The 16208-nt window shown below is 42.3% G+C and overlaps 1 protein-coding gene across 1 annotated transcript in view; it reads left to right on the plus strand.

The window, feature by feature from the left end:
- ABCA5 (ATP binding cassette subfamily A member 5) overlaps positions 1-16208 on the plus strand; it is a 102831-nt gene that overhangs the window by 30830 nt on the left and 55793 nt on the right. Inside the window, exons 8-13 of the mRNA XM_082271562.1 lie at positions 470-617; positions 1825-1993; positions 2427-2485; positions 3566-3676; positions 11512-11687; positions 12991-13110. Coding sequence (XP_082127688.1) covers positions 470-617; positions 1825-1993; positions 2427-2485; positions 3566-3676; positions 11512-11687; positions 12991-13110 — 783 coding nt within the window. The remainder of the gene's footprint in view (positions 1-469; positions 618-1824; positions 1994-2426; positions 2486-3565; positions 3677-11511; positions 11688-12990; positions 13111-16208) is intronic.

Raw genomic sequence — 16208 nt, forward strand, 5'->3', positions numbered from 1 at the left:
GTGAATAGGGGAGCTGGAATTTAGAAAATAAAAAGGTGAGCTTAGTCTTTAAGCCTTGATGAAATGTGATGTTGATGCCCCTGAACCGTGTCGGATGCTTTCTGTTTTCTTGCCATGAGTGATCACTAATAATAAAGAGTTTTGGACTCTTAGATCATTAGTCTGGCAATCTTATTTGACTTTGTACACATGGATTTTATTTCTGTCGTGGTTGAAGATTTTTCCTCACTTCTTGTTAGGTCAAGCTGTTGTCATCGGGACAGGAAGTGAGCAAGAAAAATCTCTTACAAAGCCCCAAAGAGCAGTAAACACCTGACAGATGTTCTAATCTAATAAAAATAGAGTTTGTTTTGCCATACGCTTTAGAACAAGGATCCGTCCGATGTCCTAGAGTGAATTTACTTTGTCTCAGGTATATACAATAATAATGTACTGTACTGACCTTCTGATATGTCTGTCTGTATTTCAGGTCATGATCCTCGAGCAGAATGGAAATGGCGCCCAGCTATTCAATCTGAAGGATGGCCCCTACCCCCTCATCATCACCTATATTTTCCTGGTGGTGGACAGTGTGATGTACCTGCTCCTGGCTTCATACCTTGACCAGATTCTCCCAGGTAAGAACGCCCCAAGCGCACATTAAACTGGGAAGGAATAGTGCCCCATTGTTGGTGTCAGTGGGAGGAATAGTGCCCTCTCATGGGTGTCAGTGAGAGGAATAGTGCCCCATTGTTGTTGTCAGTGGAAGGAATAGTGCCCCGTCATTGGTGTCAGTGAGAGGAATAGTGCCCCATCATTGGTGTCAGTGAGAGGAACAGTGCCCCATCATTGGTGTCAGTGAGAGGAACAGTGCCCCATCATTTCTGTCAGTGGGAGATATAGTGCCCCATCGTTGGTGTCACTAAAAGGTATAGTGCTCCATCATTGGTGTCAGTGGGAGGAATAGTGCTCCATCATTGGTGTCAATGAGAAGAATAGTGCCTCCTCGTTGGTGTCAGTGGGAGGATAAGTGCCCCCTCATTGGTGTCAGGGGAAGGAATAGTGCCCATCATTATTATCAGTGGGAAGAATCTTGCCCCATCATTGGTGTCAGTGAGAGAAAATGTGCCCCGTTCTTGGTGTCAATGGGAGGAATAGTACCCGCTTGTTGGTGTCAGTGGAAGGCATAGTGCCACATTACTGGTGTCAGTGGGAGAAATAGTGCCCCCTTGTTGGTGTCAATAGGAGGAACTTAGTTTGTGTCAGTGGGAAGAATATACCCACACAACTGGTGTCAGTGGGAGTAATTTTGTTGCTGTAATTGGGAGTAATAGTGCCCCCTCATTGGTGTCAGTGGGAGGAATATTGCCCCATCATTTGTATCAGAGGCAGGAATTAGTTCCCCATCATTGCGTTAGTGGGAGATATAATGCCCTATCATTGGTGTCAGTGCGAGGAATAGTGTCCCATCATTGGTGTCAGTGGGAGGAAGAGTGCTTCATCATTGGTGTCAGTAGAAGAAGTAGTGCCCCATCATTGGTATCAGTGGAAGGAATAGTGCCCCATCATTGGTATCAGTGGAAGGAATAGTGCCCCATCATTGGTATCAGTGGAAGGAATAGTGCCCCATCATTGGTGTCAGTAAATGAAATAGTGCCCCAAGGGATAGATAATGGCAAGTAAAAGGCCACAGTTTGGGACCGCTGGTCTAGAGGGAAAATGTATTTATTAAAAAAAAAATGGAAATGGGCTTTATTTGTCAAGTGTTGGGTCGCAATTCATGTTGGAGGATCCCATTTTGATGGGAGGTGTAAAGCTTCATTGTGTATTTTTCTTTGGGAACAGGAGAGTACGGTTTACGACGGTCACCTCTCTTCTTTCTGAAGCCATCTTACTGGTCAAAGAGAAGGAGAAATTATGGGGTGCTCAGTGAGAGCTTCTTCAGCACAAACACAGATCTGAGCGACGTGGTGGAACCTGTACCACTAGGCCTGCATGGGAAAGAGGCGATTAGGTATGATATCATTTTTTTACATTGACCTTGGCAAAATGGCCTTCGTAAACCAGAACTATACTCTACTGTTTACATGAGACTACGCTCCCAATCTGTCTGGGGGGGAGTGTAAATGAAGAGTAATAGATAAGCTGAAATACTCACTATTCAAGGAGAAACCTCTGTTCCAGCCTGATGTATGTAAGCCTTGGACAGATAATGTTTGCTGAAGGCAAGATCAGCCAATCTAAACTCTGATCTGCTGCATTAGCAGAGGGGCAGCACTGGATGGAGCCAGGGTACAGCATTTTCTCCAGGGCAGGGAAGTATTTAAGCCTTTATTTTACTGTAAATCTACCCCAACAAGACTTATGATATCTTTTTGTTGATGTCTGGATATAAGTCTCCTTTTTTAGTTCTGTTGTACTTTACCTCCTTCTTCTCCCTCATGCAGAATTAAAAATATCCATAAGTCTTTCAAAAAGGAGAATCAGCAGATGGAGGCATTACAAGGTAAGAGTTTTAAGATTTCTGAAATATGAGATCAATAGAAATCCCACCAGGGATTATTAATATTTTGGTGTTGTGGTGGGTGGAAAACTCCAAATGTTAGAAAAAACTGGTGGAAGATACACATCCTTAAAGTGTGGGAGACCGGAAATTCTAGAAGATGCTGGTGGAGGATATGCCAACTTAGAGCATGGGAGACCTTAAATGATAGAAGAAGCTGGTGGGGGATCTGTCCCATTAAAGCGTGGGAGACCCTAAATGTTGGAAGAGGGTGGTGGAAGATATGCCTCCTTTGATTATGAGAGACCCCAGATGTTAGAAGAAGCTGGTGGAGGATACGCCTCCTTTGATCGTGGGAAACCCCAAATGTTGGAAGAAGCTAGAGGGGGATTCGCCTCTTTAAAGCATGGGAGACCCCAAATGTTAGAAGAAGCTGGTGGAGGATTTGCCTCCTTAAAGCATAGGAGACCCCAAATGCTAGAAAAAGCTGGTGGAGGACATGCCTCCTTCGCGCGTGGGAGACTACAAAAATGTTAGAAGAAGCTGGTGGAGGATTTGCCTCTCGAAAGCGTGGGAGACCCTAAATTTTAGAAGAAGATGGTGGAGCATACGCCTTCTTAGAGCGGGGGGAAGACCCTAAATGTTAGAAGATGCTGGTGTAGGATTTGCCTCCATAAAGCATAGGAGACCCCAAATGTTAGAAGAAGCTGGTGGAGGATATGCCTTCTTAGAGCGTGGGAGACCCTAAATTTTAGAAGAAGCTGTGTCAGACCTCTGCTGAGACATGACTGCTTACAGAGACCAAGGGTCCTTCTCTGCAGGATGCGGGCAAGGGACAGACTTCCCAACTCAGGCTGTGGCTGGTTTTACAAAGAAAACTATAAGAATTCCTTTTTTTTGTTGTAGTCGCACCTGAACTAATTATACTCTGCTGTTTTTAAAAATGTAATTCTTTAAAAATTCTGGATTTTAGGTCAGAATATATATATATTTTTTATTTATAAATAGCCAGGGTTTGAGGAAATGGTGTCGATAGTAGGATTGTGTCTCTGATATCTGTGGCAATCTTATTTTTATCTGCAGGGCTCACCTTGGACATATATGAAGGACAAATAACGGCTTTGCTTGGGCACAGTGGCACTGGAAAAACAACACTGATGAATATTTTATGCGGTCTCTGTCCGCCATCTGAAGGTGAGACATTTAGCAGTCTCTCAGAATCTTCACTGCATGCTGCAGTATAGGCGTCATACAGACAGGCAGCAACCGTATTGTCTCTCTGATTCAAACTCTTATCAGAATGTTGTAAGATTTTTTTTCAAACGAATGAAGATTTAACATTTAACCCCTGTCACTAAATCCTCATATACATTTTAACAAGTAATTTTTAATACTTTTAAAACATAGTTACATAGTTAGTCAGGTTGAAAAAAGACACAAGTCCATCCGGTTCAACCAAAAAAAAAAAAAACAGTATTGAAAACCTAACCATACAATCCCATATACACAATCCTATACCCGCTGTTGATCCAGAGGATGGCAAAAATAAACCCCAGCAAAGCATGATCCAATTTGCTACAGCAGGGAAAAAAAATTCCTTCCTGATCCCCCGAGAGGCAATCGGATATTCCCTGGATCAACTTTACCTAAAAAAAATTTTTAGTACCCATTTATATTATGTACACCTAGGAAAGAATCCAGGCCTTTTTTAAAGCAATCTAGTGAGCTGTCCAGAACCACCTCTGGAGGGAGTCTATTCCACATTTTCACAGCTCTTACGGTGAAGAAACCTTTCCGTATTTGGAGACAAAATCTGTTTTCTTCTAGACGTAAAGAGTGCCCCCTTGTCCTCTGTGTTGACCTTAAAGTGAACAACTCAACACCAAGTTCACTATATGGACCCCTTATGTATTTTTACATGGTGATCATATCCCCCCTTATGTATTTATACATGGTGATCATATCCCCCCTTAAAACGACAGATTTCATTACAGTAATCTCTGGTGATCCTATCCTGAGGGTCCTTGTTCAGGCACTTCTTGTTACATGGCAAAAGCGCTCTGTCCATGCCATCCATTTATGCTCCTGTGTTGTCACCCAGTCACATGGGCTCCCGAAGGAGACTACAAGTGGCTGTTTCAACACACATTACATTTACTCAGGGTTTAACTTAACTATATTCTGGTGGCTCCATGGGATCCGTTTCATCCAGGGTTTCTCAACCAGTGTTCCCTGAAACCCTAGGGTTCCTCCTGAGGTTGCTAGAGGTTCCTTGAGCAATGGGCAATTTCTGCCTCTCCGATAAGTTCCCAATGACACCATTGTTTCTTTTAGCTATCTGTAAGGGGGTAACTCTTAATGAAGACAAGAGTAAGGAGCATTCTTCCCACTGACTGTCACACTAATGTGTCATGAGTTGTAGATTTTTAATTTTTTGCAGGGTTTCCCCGAGACTAGATATTTATTTTAAGGGTTCCTCTGTGTTGAAAAGGTTGATAAAGGCTGATCTAATCTATGTTTTGCCTCCCCTGAAACTGCTTCCTTGTCTGCTTTAGCGGATCCAATAGGAGTGCGTTCTGGTGATCCTCATTGCTCTGGACCTGTCCAGCTAAATGTGATAGGCCAACCTGGTAAGACTCCTGGCAGATGGACTTCTGTCTCAAGGACTGATTTGCCATCCTGCTTCTTGGTAACTTGCTTTAGCGGCATGGTTGTTGACGCACAGGTCAACAACCATGTCAGGAACATCTCTGAATTTGTGAATATTGCAATGCTGACGTTAGGACTCTATTTCCCAAAAAGTCTGTCATCAGACACTGTACTTCACTTGGTGTGGGTCGCAGGGCTTGCACCCTCAGAGTCTCTGTGGACCGACTCCTCTCCTTCCTGCAGCAGGGTCTGGGCCACCATTTAACTATCAGCACTATCAAGTGTCATTTTTCTGCCCTTTCTATTCTGCTTTTTTTAGGAAGACTGATTCCCTTTTTGTCAACCTGGATGGTCCCCGTAAAGGGGCATGAGCTTCCCGTTACACCATTTCTAGGTGTGCCAGGCAGACCATAATCCAAGCTTATGGTCTCAAGGATAGGCTCTACCCCTTCCTGTCATGGCGCACTCTACGAATACTAAATGTGTGAGCTCTTCTTGGGGTTTTCAGTATAAAGCAACTGTTTCCCAGACGTGCAAAGCTGCCACCTGGCCTTCTGTTCACAAGTTAATTTCTACCTGGTGGATGTTTAGGCCTCATCTGATGCCGGCTTCCAGCATAAGGTCCTTCAGAATGCTCTTTGAGCTGAAGGCAATGCCCAGTTTTTCTGCCATTTTTCTGGTGTTCAGGCCTCATCTGATGACCACTTCAAGCATAAGGTCCTTCACAGAGCTCCTTGAGCTGAAGGTAATGCCCAGTTTTTCTGCTATTTTTCTAGAGTTAAGGCTTCATTTGATGCTGGCTTCAGGCATAAGGTCCTTCAGACGGCTCTTTGAGCTGAAGGCAGTGGCCAGTTTTCCTGGTGTTTTTTTCTTCGACCTATTAGCTATTGTTTGCTACATCACCCACATCTCAGTGGACTTGCTTTTGGATGTCCCAAAGGTTAAAGACTTCCTGTGTTCCTGAGTATGAAAGAAGATAAGATTTTTGTACCCACTGTAAAGTCCTTTTTTTTTAGAGACCATTTAGGGACAGGTTCCACCCATTTTTATGATTATGCTCTTGATAGAAAACTGAGGCATGCTGGGAGTGGGAGAGGTTATCCTGGGCCGGGTACATTTTTTTGTTTGCTATTGGCCAATCCAGCTGTAGGCAGCAGTAAAACCTGAAGGTGTGTCCCTATATGGACCCCATAGATTTTTGGGTTTGCACACATTTTATGTGCAGTGGGTAGGTGAAAATAGTTTTCCTGATTCATCATGTTACTGCTTGTACGGCCAACTATAGACGTACTGACCTGTGCAAGCCAAACCCGTCACATGGCACCCTGCCTCTCTACGGTCGTACAAGGCATTCTTGTGCTTATTTAACAGGCTGAATAGACAGAAAAGATGGATTAACATTCGTCTGCTGCCAGAGAAGAAGCCGCCAGGGATTACCCAGACTCCTCTAGGAGCCAAGCACCAGTTTTTGCAAGCAGTAACATAGACACAGAGCCTCCATGAATATTAATGAGCTTTCATTCCCGGGGAGAGAAACTTGCAGTCTCTGATCATTTTTCTGTATTTTGTGATGTGCTGGATAGAGTTATAAGTAAATCTGCCTCAAATATTCATAATCCCTTCTATCCTGGAACACATCTCCGTGGGGTGCATGGCATTATACTGTATTATAATGTTATAACATGATTTATGTACACTTTATTGTCTGTATAATTAGGGACTATTTAATTGAAAAATAACTTGTAAAGGATGGGGAGGGGGCAACAGCATTAATAATGGGGAGTTATTCTTCTTCTTCCTCCGCCTTCCTGCTTCTTCTTCCTCCTCCTTCTTGTTCCTTCTCCTTCCAACTCTTTCTTCTTCCTCCTCTTCTTCTTTTTCCTTCCTCGTCTAGAGCCTCCTCCTTCTTTCTCCTCCTTCTTTTTCTTCTTCTTCTTCCTCCTTACCCCTTTTTCTTCATCTTTTTCTTCATTCTCCTTCTTCCTCCTTCTTCCTTCTTCTTCCTCCTTCCTCCTCCTTCTTCCTCCTTCTTCTTCTTTTTCTTCTTCTTCCTCCTCCTTCTTGTTCCTCCCTCCTCCTCCCTCTTGTTCCTTCTCCTTCCAACTCTTTCTTCTTCCTCTTCTTCTTTTTCCTCCCTCTTCCTCCTCCTTCTTTTTTCTCCTTCCTCCTTCTTCTTCTTCTTCCTCCTCACCCTTTTTCTTCATCTTTTTTCTTCATTATCCTTCTTTCTCCTTCTCTTTCCTCCTCTTTCTTCTTCTTCCTCCTTCCTCTTCCTTTTACCTCCTTCCTTCCTTCTTCTTCTTCTCCTTCTTCCTCCTCCTTCTTGTTCCTTTTTCTTCCTCCTTCTTCCTTTTTCTTCCTCCTTCTTCCTTTTTCTTCCTCCTTCTTCCTTTTTCTTCCTCCTTCCCCCTCCTTGTTCCTCCTCCTTCCTTCTCTCTCTTCTACCTCCTCCTTCCTCCTTCACCTTCCTTCTCCTTCCTTCACTCTCTTCTACCTCCTCCTTCCTTCTCTCTCTTCTACCTCCTCCTTCACCTTCTTCCTCCTCCTTCCTTCTGTTTTTCTACCTCCTCCTTCTTCCTCTTCTTCCTCCTCTTTCTTTCTCCTTCTTCCTTTGTCTTCTTCTTCTTTTGTCTCTTCCTCCTCCTTCTCCTCCTCTCATTTAACCCCAACAGTTTGCTCAGCGCATTACAATAAAAAGGGAAACAGTAAAAATCAGAGGGTTAGTGGAGCCCTGCTCATGAGAGCTTACAATCTTAAAGGGAGGAGCAAGTGCTACAAAAAGAAATAACTGTTGGGTAATGGGTAAATGGAGAATGTAGAGGTACAATTACTAGGTGGAGGTGATATAGGCTTCCTTGAAGAGATGAGTTTTTGGGAATCACCTATAGGTAGACAGAGTAGGAGATAGCCAGACAGGTTAGAAAGTTCCAGGGGGCGGAAAAGGCTCTGGGTAGGTCCTAATTTAAGTGTAATCAATTGAATTTGCTTTATGGATTCATTGAGTTATATTTCCATACAGAGATTTTTGTGGATTTAATTGGTTGTATTTACTATAGGGGTTGGTGAACTCATTGGGTTATATTTTTATAGCTGAACTAAACTGTTTCAAAGCACCAAAAACTGAAAGTGCTATTTAATTCATTTTAAATATTTAAAGCAAACCCCCCCCATCCATTCATGTCTCCATACTTTATTTTCCTGAGAAACCACTTTGAAATACACACCTTAGAGTTTCTGGTTGCAGCCATCTTGAGTAAGGGATTATTCATGTAGCATTTACTTCCTGGAGTTCATCTGCCCATAGCTCAGGCATGCAAGCAGGCGGGTATGCATAGCTGGGAACTTTTTTCCTCCCCTACTCCTCCTGGAATGTATGACCTATTTTATGTAGGCCAGAAACCAGGAAGCATGTAAAAGAAGAAATGTAAAAAAAAAAAAAAAGTAAAACAAGTAAATAAAATATACAGCACCTTCCTATCTATTTACTAATGTTAGCAGCATGAGGATTAAAAAATAGTCAATGCTGAGTGAGAGAGTGAAGTTTCACTTTAATATGGAGGCTGATGGATTCACTAGTTATATTTTATATAGAGGTTGGTGGATACATTGGGTTATATTTAATATAGGGTGTGGTGGAAAAATTGGGTTATATATAAAATAGAGGTTGGTGGATTCATTGGGTTGTATTTAATATAAAGGTTGGTGGATTCATTGGGTTGCATTTAATAAAGAGATTGGTGGATTCAAAGGGTTGTAGTTAATATAGAGGTTGGTTGATTCATTGGGTTTTATTTAATACAGTATAGAGGTTGGTGGATTCATTGGGTTAACTCCTTTGTGACTGCGCTATAGCCAAATAACATTTACAGCGCGGCCGCACTTTACCAGGAGGCCCTCGTATTACATCTTTCCATGCTCGCAGGGTTCATCAGAAGTGATCCTTCAGATGCAGCTGATCACAGATCAGGGTAAAGAGCCAATAAGGGCGGCCCTTTACTACGGGATTAGCTGTGTCCAATCACAGCTGATCACAGATGTAAACAGGGTTTACTGGGTAATATCGGTAATCCTCCCTTCATGCTGATAGCGCGTTGAGAGGAGAGCTGAAAACTGGTAAATCCACGCAGGGGACATCTGCACTGACAATCAGCGTCCTGATAATCAATGCAGCCCCAACAGTGCCCACCAGTGCTGTCAATCAGTGCCCATCAATGATGCCTGTCAGTGCCCATCAGTGCCGCCTATCAGTGATGCCTATCATTGCCGCCTATCATTGCCCATTAGTGCCGCATATCAGTGCCCATCAGTGCCACCTATCAGTGCAGCATATCAGAGTCCATCAGTGCATCCTCATCAGTGCACATCAGTGAAGGACAAAAATGACTTGCTGTATTTACAAAATTTTACAGAAACTACAAAAAACTTTTTTTTTTCAAAAACTTTTTTCGTTTGTTTAGAAAAAAAAAAAAAAAACAGTGGTGATTACAGTAAATACCACCATATGAAAGCTCTATCTGTCTAAAAAAAACAAAAAAAAACAAATGATAAAAATGTAGTTTCGATACAGTGTTGCATGACCGCGCATTTGTCATTCAAAGTACGACAGCGCTGAAAGCTAAAATTTGGCCTGGGCAGGAAGGGGATGAAAGTCCCCAGTAGGCAAGTGGTTATATGTAATAAAAAGGTTGGTGGATTCATTGAGTGATATTTATTATAGAGGTTGATGGATTCATAAGGTTGTATTATAGAGGTTGCTGGATTTATTGGGTTATATTTAATATAGAGGTTGGTAGATTGTATGGGTTGCATTTAATATAGAGGTTGGTGGATTCCTTGGGTAATATTTATTATAAGGGTTGGTGGATTCATTGGGTGATATTTTAAGGGTTGGTGGATTCATTGGGTGATATTATAAGGGTTGGTGGATTCATTGGGTGATATTATAAGGGTTGGTGCATTCATTGGTGATATTATAAGGGTTGGTGGATTCATTGGGTGATATTTTAAGGGTTGGTGGATTCATTGGGTGATATTATAAGGGTTGGTGGATTCATTGGGTGATATTATAAGGGTTGGTGCATTCATTGGTGATATTATAAGGGTTGGTGGATTCATTGGTGATATTATAAGGGTTGGTGGATTCATTGGGTGATATTTAGTATAAAGGTTGGTGGATTCATTGGGTTATATTCAATAAAAGGGTTGGTGGATTCATTGGGTTATATTTAAAATAAGGGTTGGTGGATTAATTGAGTGATGTTCAGTATAAAGGTTGGTGGATTCATTGGGTTATATTCAATAAAAGGGTTGGTGGATTCATTGGGTTATATTTAATATAAGGGTTGGTGGATTCATTGGGTTATGTTTAATATAAGGGTTGGTGGATTCATTGGGTTATATTTAATATAAGGGTTGGTGGATTCATTGGGTTATGTTTAATATAAGGGTTGGTGGATTCATTGGGTTATATTTAATATAAGGGTTGGTGGATTAATTGGGTTATATTTGGTATAGAGGTTGGTGGATTTATTGGGTTTTATTTAGTATAGAGGTTGGTGGATTCATTGAGTGATATTTAGTATAGAGGTTGTTGGATTCATTGGGTTATATTTAGTATAGAGGTTGATGGATTCATTAGGTGATATTTAGTATAGAGGTTGGTGGATTCATTGGGTTTTATTTAGTATAGAGGTTGGTGGATTCCTTGGGTGATATTTAGTATACAAGTTGGTGGATTCATTGGGTTATAGGTAATATAGAAGTTGGTAGATTCAATGGGATATATTTAATATAGAGATTGGTGGATTCACTGGGTAATATTTAATATAGAGGTTGGTGAAGCTAAACGAATGACTTGACAGCTATGATACACATGTGAGAACATTGTGTCCTTCAACGGATTTTTAATTCTGATTAGCCAGTTTAGTAATTCACATACACATGCCAGACCACATAGCCAGATGTCTTTGGTCCTCCTCTCGTTTCTTGCTTTTGATCAGAGACTTCATCCATCCGGTTGGGTTACAAGGGGTGGCAGGTAAGGGAATGGAGACAAAGTGCTGACTTCCTTGGATTATAAGAATTGTAGGTCAGAAGGATCTCTGTCTTTGGCCCTCCTCTCCCGTTCCTAGCTATTGGTCAGCAAGTCCATCCATCCGGTTGGGTTACAAAGGTTGGCAGGAAAGGGAATGGAGCCAGGTTGCTGCCTTCCATATTGACGCTACATGTATAACAGAATGACCCCTGTTTTTGGTCCTCCTGAAGGCTTTAATTAAGTTGGCGTATGTGCAAGGATGTCTTGGGGCCCTATTATTTAACTTATTATTCATGAGCTGTAAAGCAGAACAAATAATTATTTTGGACTGTTCCTCTGAATTTAGGGTTGGCCACTATCTATGGACACCGAGTGACCGACATTGATGAGATTCTGGACATCAGGAAGATGATTGGAGTCTGCCAGCAAAGCGACATTCACTTTGAGGATCTGACTGTAGAAGAGAACCTTTCAGTCTTCGCCTCACTGAAGGGGATCAGCAAAACCTCCAAGGAGCAGGAGGTAGGGCACCATTAGCGGTGGGGTTGTTGTCACGGTTGTGGGGAGTGATGATCTTATCTCTGGGCTTTTTAATTTGATCTCCATATGAATCTTATTCACAATTTTATCAAAGTTCATAAAGCTGGGGGAGGAGACAAGCTATGGCCCAACTAGACCCCCAGAATGAATCTGCGTCTATGACCACCTGGATTTAGATGATTGGCAGTTATTGGCACTGTGTCGGTACCCGTCCATTGATGCCAATTATTTTTTTACCAAACATAACTCCAATTATGTATATTTTTATTCTTCCACATGTGTATGGCTGTTAGTACCATGGGGGGGTCACATGAACATTGCCCTCATACACAGAGGTGCTGTTATCCTGGAATCACCCAATGCTAATGTTATATTATGCCTGCAGATGGGCGGAGTTGTTCTTTAAAGTTGATGCCTGCTGAAGAGCTACAATGTAACACACAATCATTCTTCCTGGGATCTCTAGTCCAGAAGGTACAGTCCAGAGACTTCTTCTGTACTTCTGCCATTACAAACACATTCTGGTCCACACAAGCCCGCAGCAGCCGGGGGGAGGGAGAGGAGGGGAGCCAGCAGCTTTGCAGGGGAGCTGGGGGGGGGGGGTGTTGGCGCAACAAAGGGGAAAGCCCGGGCAGTAAGGAGAATTGGCACAGTACAGAGTGATTAGGGCAGGGATCCTCAAACTACGGCCCTTCAGCTGTTGCGGAACTACACATCCCATGAGGCATTGTAGAACTCTTACATTCACAGACATGAATAGGCATGATGGGAATTGTAGTTCTTGAACAACTGGAGGGCCATAGTTTGAAGACCCCTGGATTAGAGTATGCCCAGGCACACCTGGCACACCCCCTGTGCATGCCAATCACTCCTGTATTAGTGAGACACCACTCTGGATGAATGAGAACAGGAGGTATTGTCAGTCTGGGGGGGGGGGGGTTTAGATGGACTAGCAGATTTAGATTCACTAACAATTTAGAGCCAAACTCCATCTTACACTTTGTAATCAGTTACAGCAACACAGTTTTTTGTTCCTTTTGGGATAAAGGTTTTACATAAATAAAAGATGATCATTGTAAGTACACTCCCATTGACAAGTGGTTTCTCTCCTCCATGTAAAATGATACATCTGTAGGAGAGCTTGTTCTTGTAAAAAAAAAAACAACAGACTTACTGGCTGGATCAGCAGGTGAAAATACTGAATTTTTTTTCTGCTTATACCAGCAATTATTTAGGCTGTTGAGAGGGTCTCTTTAATCTCATTTGTGGTGGTGGTGTATTACAGATAAATAGGATCCTGCATGATCTGGATATGGAAGCCGTGAAGCACAACCAGGTGAAGCGTCTGAACGTGGGGCAGCAGAGGAAGCTCGCTGTGGCGATAGCGGTCCTGGGAAATCCCAAGGTAAGTCCTATAAACACGCAAAAAGCTCCGCCCATATCTGTGACTGTGGGGACATGTGTCAAGAATTAGGTGTGCACATGGAGGACCTTTGTATGTCATTGTGCTATGTATCTATGTATGTCGGGAGGTTGTTCCTGTTTGGATCTCATTCAAAATATTTCCTGATCCTTTTTTAATAAATCTGTAAATGAAATAAATGTAAATCTCCTGGCAAACAGCTAAATACAAAAGGTTAAAATAGTTGTGAACTCTTCCATATACCCAGTGAAGTGACCATCCCCCATACACAAACCTTTCTATATAAGTTGTACCTGTTTATCTGCAGCACTCTCTCCTCTGCAGCCTTCTAAAACACATAGATCAAGGTTTTTTTTTTATATGCTACAGCAGGCAGGGGGGTGGGGATCTGATGTCACAAATTGAACAGCACAGAGCTGAGTGTAATCTGAGACCTGAGTGGAGGGAATGTACACACCCCCTCTACACAGCCTTATAGAGAAACATGCACAGCTGAGGCTGTCAATCAGCTTCTGTGTGCAGGAGGGGGAGCTGCCCTCTCCCAGGATTGTCTGATGTTGGCATAGAGCCATAGACTGTCAGAAGTGACTCATGCAGACAGCAGAGGAAGGCAAGAGCAGACAGAACTCTCTTTCTCACTGTATCCAAAACTAGGAAAATAAACAGAAAATCCTTAATTTGTGTCTCACCCCTCCACCCCCCCCCCCCCCCCCCAGGCACTGCAGCTCACAGTAGGAGGGTTTTAACCATGGCTTTTTTTCAGCGGGAATGCAGTTCCGGCACTTCCAACACTGACTGTATTTAATGGCAAGGGGTTCAAGGTCTATTTATGCTAGCTGCTGAGGGGGATCTATTGTTGCTGGAGGAGATCTACTTTTGCAGGGTGGGGAGGGATGTCTACTGTTGCTCAAGAGGTCTATTGTTGTTGGTGGGGGGGTCTACTGTTGCTGGGGGTGGGTCCTATGTTGCTGGGGGTCAGTTGTTGCTAGGGGAGGGGGTATTTTGTTGCGAGTGATACATTGTTGCTGGGGGATGGTTTATTTTTGGTGGCTGCTGGAGAGTCTATTGGTGCTGACTGCAGGTAGATCTGTTATCGCTGCTGGGGATCTTTTGTTGCTGGGGGGGTATTTAGTTCTGAGTGGTTCATTGTTGCTGAGGGGGTCTATTGTTGCTGGCTGCATTTGATCTGGTTTACTGTTTTTCTTGTCATTATTAACAAACTCCATACATATTACTTAGTACCACAATGTTACATGGTTCTTATTAGTACCACAATGTTACATGGTTCTTATTAGTACCACAATGTTACATGGTTCTTATTAGTACCACAATGTTACATGGTTCTTATTAGTACCACAATGTTACATGGTTCTTATTAGTAACACAATGTTACATGGTTCTTATTAGTACCACAATGTTACATGGTTCTGTATTCTCTAAAAGGAGCAGTACTTGGGAGATGGGTAGAGGGTGGAACCAAGAAACGGTGCAGGAGGTGGGTAGGGGGCGGAGACAAGGGGTGACTCAGAAAGGGGAGTTCCTGCACGTATTGTCTGAGAAAAAAAGCCCTGGTTTTAACAATGTCAATCCAGAAAGCAGTGGGCAGAGCTGGGTGTGTCCAGACTTGTGAATCAGCAATGGCACGCCCCCTGCAGCATCTTCTCCTCCCACTGTAGTGCAAGCGGGCACAGCCTACATGAGAGTGACAACTCCGCTCTGAATTTAGGAGCAGTACAGCATCGTTGTCACCCCATCACAGGAATTTGCATTAGATGGACTTCACTGGCAGGATCAACAGAGGTTTATGGGGCTGTGCAGAAAACTGTAAGTGCTGATGATTGTAGAGCTGCATTCATTGTTTCTTTTTATGTCAGTGCGGAGTTCAGCTTTACACTGTTAAATATTTATTCTGCTCTGTGTATCCTGACAGTGATGAATGAGGTCCAATGTTTAATACAAGCTGGCTGTACTCTTCTTTTGCTGCGCTCTGTTGTACCCCCGGGTATCACCTGCCTCTCATTAATATTTAACCCTTCTCTATTGTTTGCTTCCTGACTGCCCTGAATACTGGCAGATCCGGCTTCTCAATAATGTCTGTTCTTTATTGGGTCCTATTGTGATCCTTCAGGATGATGAAGAAATTCGATTTTTTTTTTTGTTATATTGGATATGTTTTATAGCAAAAAGTAAAAAATATATATTTTTTTTTTCAAAATTGTCAGGCTTTTTTCGTTAATAGCGCAAAAAAATAAAAAACGCAGAGGTGATCAAATACCACCAAAAGAAAGCTCTATTTGTGGGGAAAGAAGGACATACATTTTGTTTGTGTATAGCGTCTCATGACCGCGCAATTGACAGTGCTGAATTGCGAAAAATGGCCTGGTCAGGAAGGGGGGAATAAATCTTCCGGAGGTGGCCCGTGTTACAAATAATTTGGGTAATAACAATGGAGATCCACTGGGTGGCAGTGTAGAGATCCGCTCATGCTGACAGGTGCCACATCCGAAACATGTGTATTCATTAGAGCTATAAAATGTACAAATATGGACTTTATAGGCACCACATCAACCACAACTGGAATTTGTAAAAACAATTTATTGTTTTATTGTGCATCAATTAAAAACAGTTTAAAATCAATGACATCATTGTTATTTGCATCTATTAATAGGTGCAGTTAAAAATGATATGTAATTGTTTTTAATTTGTTTTTAATTGATGTACAATCAAAATTGTTTCCTATTTACAAATTCCATAAAGTTCATATTCATAAATGTCAGAGCTCTAATGAAGACACATATTTAACCACTTAAGTCCCGGAAGATTCTACCCCCTTCCTGACCAGGGGGTTTTTTGCGATTTTTTTACTGCGGGACTTTAACGGACAATTGCGCGGTCGTGCGACACTGTACCTAAACTAATTTGACGTCCTTTTTTTCCCACAAACAGAGCTTTCTTTTGGTGGTATTTGATCACCTGTGCGATTTTTTGATCAAGCGCTATAAACAAAAAAAGAGCGTAAATTTTGCAAAAATAACAATATTTTTCACACTTTTTTATATGAAATTCCCCCCCAAAAAAAT

The sequence above is a fragment of the Pelophylax lessonae genome, assembly GCF_965119305.1.
Source record: "Pelophylax lessonae genome assembly, chromosome: 11".
NCBI lineage: Eukaryota > Metazoa > Chordata > Amphibia > Anura > Ranidae > Pelophylax > Pelophylax lessonae.